Below are 10149 nucleotides of genomic sequence, written 5' to 3' on the forward strand. Positions count from 1 at the left end.
ACTTTGTATTTTTTTTTATCCATTACTTGTAGACAACTGTTATCAATTGTTCATCCATTAGTTATAGCTATGTATTTTTTGGTTAACTATGTGAACTTATTTGTTACTTTTATCTTTAAAATTCCCAGCTTGCCTGCTAACTGGCTTTCATGGACTCTCAGTGCATGACATGTAGCCTAGTGATCAAGTGTTAGCTGACAATATGTAGCTGAGATATGTCTTTGTGAACCAACAACTCCACGATCTTTCCATGTAGCCTCTGAAGCTGCAGATTGGGAATCAGTGTGTGGGTGTGGGTGTGTGTGTAAGCCTGTATCTGTTTTGTACTCTGTCCTCTGTACAGTGCATCTGTGTATATGCATCAACATCTGTGTCAGCAGGTGTGTGTGACCTCGCCACCAACAAGGTGACGGGTTAGGTGCTGTGCGATGCCCCGGGACCGCTGGGCTTACTCAGCATGCACGAACTGAAGCACACCAGTCCTCAGACAATACCCTACTATGCTCTGCTCTGCACCTGTGTTGTGTTTTCATGCTGACAAAGATGTGCTTTCCTCTTCATGGGCTAAAGATCTGCTTTGTTTCCATGACTCAGAGACTAAAATAGTAAAGCTGCCACCAACTCTGAACCAAGGCTCTTTGTAGTAAAAAGGCCAAATAACTTCGAACACACAAACACAGCAGTGAATGGTTAGCAAATGGGTGGTATGTGGATTACTCACTGTGTGAAACTGGCACACAAATGCTGAGTGAACACAATTCACTTGGCTTTGATTTTTTTTCTCAGGATTTTCCAATGTGTAAAAAAAAAAAACTTGTGTTGTAAAATGTGCACAGTGTCACTGGATGCATTGGGTTTTTTTTAATCATAGAGTAATCTTATCATTCATAATCTGCAAACTGGGGGATGGTGGGGGAAAAGACTTACAAAGTTTACAAAAATGACATCCAAACTCTGAATGTGTAATGCAATCATTCATGCGACCTAGGCATTGGTTTCAGTGGAAAGAACCATGACAATAACTCACCGCTTCAAAACAGCAAACAGAGCATGTTTATTCACTTGTCAAAGAGTCAAGCACTTGTGATGTTGTCACTGTTTTGACTAAAGGAAAATTGAAGCATTAAAGAGCAGCGAAGCAGGTCTGTGTCATTTCTGGTCAGTCACTATCAGTATCAAGATCATGTAATCAGAGAAAATATACTACTGCCCCCTAGTGGATCCAGAACATACTATGACTGTGAACTTTCAAGTCAACTCAGTGCCCACAAAGGGTGACCGCCAAACTGTAACTTATAATTCAACTAATTTCCAAACCATTTGGTGACCCCTTGAGCCCTGTACAGAAGCATTCACATTCTACTCTAATTTACTCAGGTGGTCCCTTTAATTTGCTCACCATGTGTAGCTTAACATAGACCAGTTTTATTTTTATACATCGTGTTATTTGTACTCATGAATGTTGTTGCCTGAAGAATATAATTTAAAAACCAACTGACCAGGAACGTCTTAAATATTTATGTGAGTCTACAGTCCTATGTTTCTTTTTTTATATGAAATACAGCAGGAGTTTCTTTTGGTGCAAACAAATTGTGATCCACCACAGCCATCCAATCACGAGTCCTTGAGCGACACCCTCAGTCTCAAGTGGACACAGTAGATGAAGGCATGAATGAGTGAAAAAAGCACTCAAATGGTAATTTCTTGGTTCAATTTCTGTAATCCGTGAAGTCTTTTCCATCTTTCTTTTCTTCTCATTTGCTTTCTTCTCTTTTTGTGCAATTACAGTGCCATTATTTCTTGGACAGAAATTTCATTTTGTTTCCTGGAGCAAAGGAAAAGAAACATGAGTGGGTCAAGGTGAAGTGAGCCTGTAGGAGATTGTTTCAAAGAACAAAGAAACAAAGAACATCTGGCTGAGAATCACTCAGACACAACCTTACCCAAGCCTTTGAGAAACCGGTTAACCCTCCGGTGCTCATTCTCATGGATGGAGTCTAGATACTCCTGCACCCTCACTTCAAACAGGCCTGAGGAAAGAGAAAGAATCATGAATCGCTGGATGGCCTCCCAGCAGCTGAACCTCTTCTTTTTACTGCAGCTCATTACCTCTCAGAGCCTGCCTGTGGAGCTCTCTCTCCTGGATGAACCAGCCAAACATCTGGGTCTCCATGAAGACCTCTACGAAGCGGCGCACAGTCTTAGAAGGGATTGCTTTACGAAAACCCTCGCGCTGGAAGGAGCAGGGGACCGGCGAGGAGGAAGAGGAGGAGTAGCCGTCTTCCCGCTCTCCGATGATGAAGAGTTGATAGTGGCCTACCAGCTCCACGAAGAAACGAACAAAGGCCTCGGACACGACGGTGCTAAGATGGCCAGAGTCTGTAGAGAAGAAGATGAGAACTGGAACATACATCTGCAAATACAAGCACAAGGTGCTGCTGATTTTGCTCAGTTGCAAAATTGAATAGCTTCACAGTCTCACCACTGGGTGTGTCTCCTCCTCTCTCATTAGCGAGCTCTCGTCTCCTCTCCAGAACATTCTCCAGGGCTGATTGGAGCTTAGAAGGCAGGATGGAGTCTTCATCGTCCAACTAAATGTGTCAAAACAGGTTAGAAAATCCACTTTTGGATATGTTAAGAGTGAAATAATTTGTTCCACATGCATACAAATCATGCAAAACGTGACTCAACAAATGGCCTACCTGTCTGAGAAACCGACTGTTTCCAAGATCCACCACCAGAACCTGTGCACAGAAAGCCTAAATTATGGCCCTGTGTAACATTTTTACATTAAAAGTATTGTATTTCTTTAGATGACTCAAGTTTCACCCCTTAATTGCTAACAATGAATGCCTCTCTGACCTCCTCCAGGGGCAGCTCAGTGAGCTGGGACAGGGAACTGGACAGCAGGCCAACGATGAACGGGGTCGGAGTGCAGACGATGTCGAGCATAGCCGAGGGTAGCACAGGGATGTATGTGTGCTGCCATACAAAGGGGTAAAGCAGCGCCACAACAGCATGGCAGCACTGGGACAGAGTACTGCGAGGAGAGACACAGAGGAAATGAGTGGAGATATGAGTAGATGATATAAGAAAATGCTTTAATTGCATGTTTCCAGCTTATATAATTCGATTTTTTTCCCTGGATCAGACAGAAAGGCAGAGAAAGATACAGGAAATGAGTGACTTACTCATTCTCACCACATGAGGGTACTATAATCTAAAAAAAACACCTAATCACTGTGAATATTCCCAAAAGTAACAATGCTTCCCAGAGAGGAAAGCAAAGCCACATACTTGTTTCATTTACGTCACTCAACTTTGCATTCCAGTCATCTACTAGTGTGACTGCTCTTTCTGACTCCCACTGGCTTTCTCCTGCAGAACAAACAAACTGGCCCCGGCACATAGCAACTTAACAGACTGACCTCAAAATATCTCTCCAGCATGTTCCCTGAATAAAACTGGGCCTGCCTTCAATTTATTTAAAACTGTGGGTCTGGACCACCCGCATTTCCTATAACTTCATAATGAAAACATCTCTGATGCTTATACCTAATATCTGCCAACTCCATAATTGCATAAACAGTGGAAGAAGGATGTTCAGTGCAACCTCGTATTTTAAGAGCCAGCACATGAACTGTCACATAGAGGGGGGCTACGGAGTTCCACGTGCTGGGTGAGCCTGCAGGATATATGGCTCCACTGAAGGGACCGACCTGAGTTTGTCAGCGGTGAAGATGACCCTTCGCTCCAACAGCAGAGACCCAAACACCCGGAGGAGCAGCCTCAGACTCAGACAGGAGAACAGACACTCAAAGTCCACGTGCTCCAGGCGTGAGTCTGACGGTCGGCAGAGCTCCATCACCTGGGAATAAGATGGATGAAAGATAAATCTATACAGCTATAGAACACCCTAAATACAGAGGTTTGTGGGTTTTAAGTGAAAATTAATTAAACTTTGACCTTAACTGACCTTTAGTGAGTTTTACTAACTCACTAAAGAACCTGTAGAGGTGCCTTTCACCGGAAGTCCTTTGTCTCAACTTTAGTTCCTTATTGGGACTCCATCCATTTACAATGTTTTTGTTTATCAAAATCATGAGTGGCTGGCATATGTGTTAATATTAACTGCCAAAATGCTGATATAAGGAACGAAGTTACATTATTACATTAGAGATAATAGTAGGCTTCTGTAACTTCAAATTCTAATGGACATACATATCAAACATATTTTTACAGGTTATCTGCTTTTCTCTTACTAAATCATTTATCATAATTTTAATATTTCTGGAGTGTAGTGTCACTCACCTCAGTGCCTGAGCCAGGGAGGAAAGTTTTAATGGTGATGGTCCTGCCCGGAGCTGGAAACTGGGCCTCCATGATGGCTCTCATAAAAGGCTGCACAAGGGCTGGAGACAAAGCCCTCCGCCTCTCCACCTCATCCAGCACCTAGAGTACACACAAATACACACACATGCATATTATAGAGTTGTATAATGACTTTTATTTCAGTAACATTACCGTAGGGGACCAGTTGTTTACCTTGGAGAACAGGTTGAAACAGCCAAGGTGACTAACGATACAGTAGACCTCTGGCAGACGTTTGCCTTTCCCACTGGGCTGAAAAAATAAGGTGAAAGTTTACTTGCTGCTGCTGCTGCTGCTGCTGCTGCTGCTGCTGCTGCTGCTGCTGCTGCAGCTGCTGCTGCTGCTGCTGCTTTTCGGAACTTGAGAGATTCTGTCTAACAGCCATGTGTAGTTTTTGGATGAACAACAAGTCAAAAAATGAGGAGTTGAAAGATTTTCAGATCAGAGAGGACGTATGATTTTTCACCCACAAGTATCATTCTGGTCGTATTAAAGTTTACAAAATAAAAACATATTAATATACACATCTCCAGCACTGAAACACAAACATACTGTACTATTGAAATACATAGACAGAAACATATGCATAGGCACACATACACACTTTCCCAGTCTCACACACTTCCTCCCAGACTCTGAGATGGACTGTTTTCCCACAGGCACGCCGACTATTTTGGCACGCTTATTTACTCAGCCGTCACCGTGGTATTTAGCCACTTCCTGTTCAGTATTTATTCTGTTCATTTCTATTTACCAGTAAACGCCGGCAGTATCCAAACCTCCTGCTCCCATCCTCTCCAGTCAAAACAAAGGCGAACATCTCACTATGAGGGATGACCCACAACAAACACACAAATAAAGATGTGATTCGCATATTTTGAATTGTACACAGCCTCAATGGGCATATCCATACATCATCATCAGCAAGCTTTCAAGCAGTAATGAGAGTTGCTAAGGGAGAGAAATGGCTCTCTCACCTCGGATAGCTCTCCACTGGCGCCCAGTCTTTTGCATCAGGGAAACAGAACTGAGGAATGATCCTCAGCTGATCCTCCGTCTCCCTCATGAACTTGAAGCTCCGCTCCAGCTGCAACGGCACAAGAGCAGCGGGACTCACTTTTGGCTACTTTCATGCATATGTATCGATATTCAGCAGGTAAATGTTCTGTCTGGAGTAGAAGATGCAGAGTTCTATCTTGAGTCGTTTGGTCCAAAAGATGAAAGGGATTCAGGGATTTAGTGTTGCACTTCCTTTGTCTGGATGCAACGGAGACTGGAGCTTAAATTTCCCATAATACAACTTAATATCTTCTTTCACTGGACCTTTCCTGCCTCCTGAATCCTCACATCTTTCAAATCCCACATGGCCAATTTGTAATTCAGGCTCTCTGTTAAAAATTTAAAGCTTCAAGCCCAAGTTGGGATAATTAAGGATGACATCATCAGGGTTTTTCTTGACTCCCTCTGGAACTACAGAGGATGTTATACAGCTGTTTTCACAGGCTGAGTGGCACTCCACATGAAGAGTTAATTAAACTTAAGGTGTAAAATCTATTGATTGCCCCGTTAAGCAAAATTACCACAAAAAAAAAACAAGCAAAGATTCAAGCACTCCTCTGGTCCTGACCTTTGGGGGGAACTGCTGCGTGACCTCGGGCAGATAGTGGGCACCAGTCTTCGACTTCTGCAGTGACACAACTAAAAAATATTCAAAGAGCTGCCGCTGGTGGAGCTCCTGTTCCAGAGAGCTGTTGGTGCCATTGTAGTGGACTTGAGCCTGCCTTGGCTGGCTCAGTATGGACTGGACTGACACGAGACGCTGGCGATGAGCTGGAAAAGTGGAAAGTAAGAGAGAACGTGGTTAGAAAGTGAAGAAGTCAGAAGACAAAAAGAGGTGTACTGTGGCCATCTACCTTTTGCTCTTTCTTCAATTTCACTCTCAGAATCACTGTTCTCATCTGTTACTGCAAAAAAAAGTCATGTGTGTTAACCCAAAACTCCATTAGGCAGCAGAAAATGTGTTCAATTTCTTCTAGATGACCATCATTTCAACATCATCACCTCTCCCTGAGCTTGTCTCAGCGTAATGGTAGATCCTCCGTAGATGTTTCTTCCCGATCCGAGCCTCAAAGATGCTGTTAATTCGTAGTACAACCTGTTGGAAAACTTGATTTCAGCTAACGGTTGTGGGTAGGATTAGGGTTAGAATAAAACCTGCTCTAGTTCAGGGATATGATAATACATATACAGGTCTAAAATATGCATCCAAACACACACCGTTGGTATCCTGCGGCAGGTGCGGCTGTAAGGATCCCCGGGCAGCCAGTTAGTGTGTTCAGGCCCAGGGGGAGTGGAGGGAGGGCTGAGCTGGGGTGGAGATGAAACCCCCCCACTGCTGGTGCTGTGGGCTGTCTGGTTGGTCCTCCGCAGGTCCAGCAGCTTGAAGCTCCTGGCTGAATTCTGCCTGAAGAAGCCGGGCCTCGAAGTCTGCAGAGAGAAAAATCATTTTACCCATTTTCATAATCATTTACATAAGACGTGTTTCCATTGTAAAGTATTAAGCTTGGCTTGTGTGGCAGGAACCACCTTGGTGCTATCAGCGCCAGGAGAGGAGGGCAAAGACTGCTGAGAGCACTGACTCTCCAACTCTATGTCCTCATATGGGTTCTCTTTGGATGAGTCTGCAGGGAGACCAAAGATGGCAACGATCAGTTCATGCATTTCATAGGCAAAATCAAGGAGCCTCAGCGTTCAAACAATACGGGATTCTGAAGGCTATGTAGATATTTTTATGCTGATGCTGCCACTGCTGATATTTAACATTTGTAGATTTGTCCTAATTTGTGTAGTACAACATATTTATTGAAAAAAATCTGCACAAACACAAAATACCCATAAACGTGTGGTTAAGGTTTCAGAGGCTAAGCTAACTGGTCGCTGGCTGTAGCTTCATATTCACTTAACATGGGGTAGGCAGCAATGTTCTCCTCTACCTCCTGGCCAGAAAGAAAATACATGTACTTGCCAAAATTAGTATTTCTTTAAGGTTGAAATCAGTGATAGATAGAAGAGGTGACTGACCGAGGATGTCCTCATAGTGATGTTCCTGAGACAATGCGGGAGAGAAGAGCGGGCTGGTTGACCCCGTGAGGTCTTCAAACTCAAAGGATTTCCTTTCGTAGCGAACAGAAAAGCTGAAATTAGTATCTACTGTATGTGCTTCTAAAGTATGAGTTAATTCGTTAAATATGGTCTGTATGATTCTTTTCTCAATCAACCAGGAAGTGTAACATCAGGTATGTTATCATACCCACATAATATACATTGTGCTTTCTTTTTGCTAATATATGAGCAAAACATTACATTTTGATCTCTCTATACCTGTTGATGTTGTTCCGGACTCTGTCACCCCTGGGTCTCCCGTAAACCCCAGAGGGAGGTTTTGAGGAAGTTGCCGTAGACATGGAGGGCAGTGGGGGGAGGTTTCTCTGCCCTCTCCCCTGCCTCTGACTCTTCCCAATGCTGGCGGTAGCTGGGTGTTGGAAGGTACGTTGAGGTTTGGGGACTGGGTTGATGGGGGGCGCTCCTGGTTCTGTGTACTCATTCTCCTGGTGCCGCCTTCCTTCTTTGGTCCTGTTGGATTTCACTGCACCACTTTGACCCGTAACTTCAGATTCTTTCTGCCTCACCTCTATCTGTTTGTCCTTGCTTGGTGGGCTGAAATAGTTTCCGAGCTCTGTAGGAGTTTTCCCGTGGTTCTCCCCCATAGCCTCCAGCTTTTTGAAAAGGGTGAATACAGCTTTCTTCTCCTGGTTGGCTTGTTCGGCTGTTCTCCTGTCATTGCTTTTCCTCAACGTCCCCACCGGCTGCGGTACTGCCGCTGCAGGCGAACAAGGCCTCGAACCCAGAAGTTTTTCTACATTCTCTTTCTCATGATCTAGCTTTTCCTTTTGGACAACTCTACTGCAGTCCTCTCCTTTTTGGTTCTCGCTGGGCTTGCTACTCTTGAGCGTCCCTCTTTGTTGTTTCCCAGTTTCAGCGGGTGAACAAGGCCTTGAATCCCCATTCGTTTTCCCGAGATTTTCCTTTTCCTTATGGGCTACTCTCCTGCAACTCTCTGCATTCTGCTCTTCAGTTGTCTTACTGTTGCTTTTTGTCAAGGATTCTGTTCTTTTTATGCTGGTGCACTGGCCCAAAGGACCTGAGGTAACGGGTGAATGAGTGGGTTCCTTCCCCTCCCACAGAGAAATCTTGTCCTTGATGTTGCCCCCATTGGATCTGGGGAGCTTGCTGCCTACCAAGAGAGTGTTCTCATTGCTGTGAGGGTCAAAGGTCGGCCTCCTGTGAGCCATCACGGTTGATTCTTCCCTCTGGTTGCTCAGGTTGTCTAATGGGGCAAAAGGGAGTTTTGGTGCCCCCGCTCTTCTTTGCTTTGCTCCCTTGTTTTCCACTGAAGCAATGTGGAAACCACTTTTCTTCAGCCTAAATACGCAAAGAAGAAGCACGTTCTGAGTTTTCAAAACTATAAATTAACATAATATCAAACATCTCAAACATGATGGAAATGAAACAGAAAATGTTAAATGTGAACTTTTTACAGCTGAAGAAATTTTCAAAGATAAATAACCAAATAGGATTACAAATTGGTGTGATGCTGAACTTTAGTAAATTTATTGTCACAATAATCCATAAACTAAAAAAAAAAATTATCTATTTTTATCTTGTTACTACGCAGGACACAGTTTTGATGGGGACAACTGGGACAACTGTAGCACAGCGTTAGAATTGACCCCAGCCGCCCCACCCATGACACAAGCTACCCTGCTGACTGGAAACAATGAAGGCAACATTTGAGAAAGATATCAACTGTTAGACAATAGAATGGTCATCAAAACTAGACAACTTGTCAAAGAAAATGACATTTCTTCCACAAGTATAAGACATCAGTATGTCCTTTGAGATGTTGCCATTGTCCCCGGTGTCACCCACATCTTTCTAAATGTAACTGATTCCCTGACTTCAGTCTGAAAAATGCGATAACATGCCAACAAAAGGCTTTGACTGCGACCAGTTTCCTGAACTTTCCAGTACGGTCATTGGGATGACCAGTTGGAGGACACTTGGTCTTTTTCTGGCGACAGTGGGAAAATTCAGCCTGAGAGTAAATGCCAGATGACAACCCTATGACCGAGCATCTTCTTCTCATCGGCCTCACTAAATAAACACATACTTGGACCGGCGCCCATTTCATCAAACCGTTATGTTTTAATAAATAAACTGGAGGAAATGGGAAGGCCTAAGTTGAAAGACCTTTTGTGACTTTTCCCTAATGGATGCAGTGAGTAAAGGGCAACTTGCACCATGCCGCTTATTTCTCAAGGAAAATGTCCGTTTCCTATAAAATGTTCACTGATAAAACTGGTCTGATACCAACCTGTTGATAGAGGAGTAGATGCAGTCCGGCCTGGTTGTCATTATCTTAGTGGCCTCCATGTTCACTGTACCCCTGAGACAGAGAGAGAGATAGAGAGGAAATCATCTTTAGCCACTTAATTCATTAGTTTGAACATTCCTTAGCTCTGAGTTTCAATATGAACATTTTTATTGATAACCAGTGTCAGACTTTTTCCATGAGACTGAAGATTTTTTTCATATCATGCAGCCTACTGGGATTAAGATCCTTGGTAACATTGACATTTTATGCAGGGTGACCACTCATTCACAGCTGGTAATTTACAGGATTCGGGGGGCCAGCTGGGGAGACTCAAGGAAAAACAT

At 43.7% G+C, this 10149-nt stretch overlaps 1 protein-coding gene across 2 annotated transcripts; it reads right to left on the bottom strand.

The window, feature by feature from the left end:
* Positions 1-1097: 1097 nt before the first annotated feature.
* On the bottom strand, positions 1098-9877 carry LOC139350828 (DENN domain-containing protein 2A-like). Of its 2 annotated transcripts, XM_070992448.1 has the most exons (19): positions 9806-9877; positions 7753-8853; positions 7453-7544; positions 6958-7052; positions 6649-6858; positions 6433-6526; positions 6285-6335; positions 5999-6201; positions 5349-5458; positions 5126-5195; positions 4546-4623; positions 4312-4452; positions 3720-3868; positions 2863-3040; positions 2703-2744; positions 2483-2591; positions 2110-2379; positions 1944-2030; positions 1098-1825 (listed from the first exon to the last, which is right to left on the bottom strand). In XM_070992448.1, the coding sequence occupies exons 1-19, from the start codon at positions 9862-9864 to the stop codon at positions 1794-1796; spliced, it is 3171 nt and encodes a 1056-aa protein (XP_070848549.1). In that variant the 5' UTR covers positions 9865-9877; the 3' UTR covers positions 1098-1793. The 2 variants fall into 2 exon arrangements, with proteins under 2 accessions (XP_070848549.1, XP_070848548.1); XM_070992447.1 differs by lacking the exon at positions 9806-9877 and having other exon boundaries at positions 6285-6329; positions 7753-8842.
* Positions 9878-10149: the final 272 nt, after the last annotated feature.

This window comes from Chaetodon trifascialis, chromosome 22 (assembly GCF_039877785.1).
Source record: "Chaetodon trifascialis isolate fChaTrf1 chromosome 22, fChaTrf1.hap1, whole genome shotgun sequence".
NCBI lineage: Eukaryota > Metazoa > Chordata > Actinopteri > Chaetodontiformes > Chaetodontidae > Chaetodon > Chaetodon trifascialis.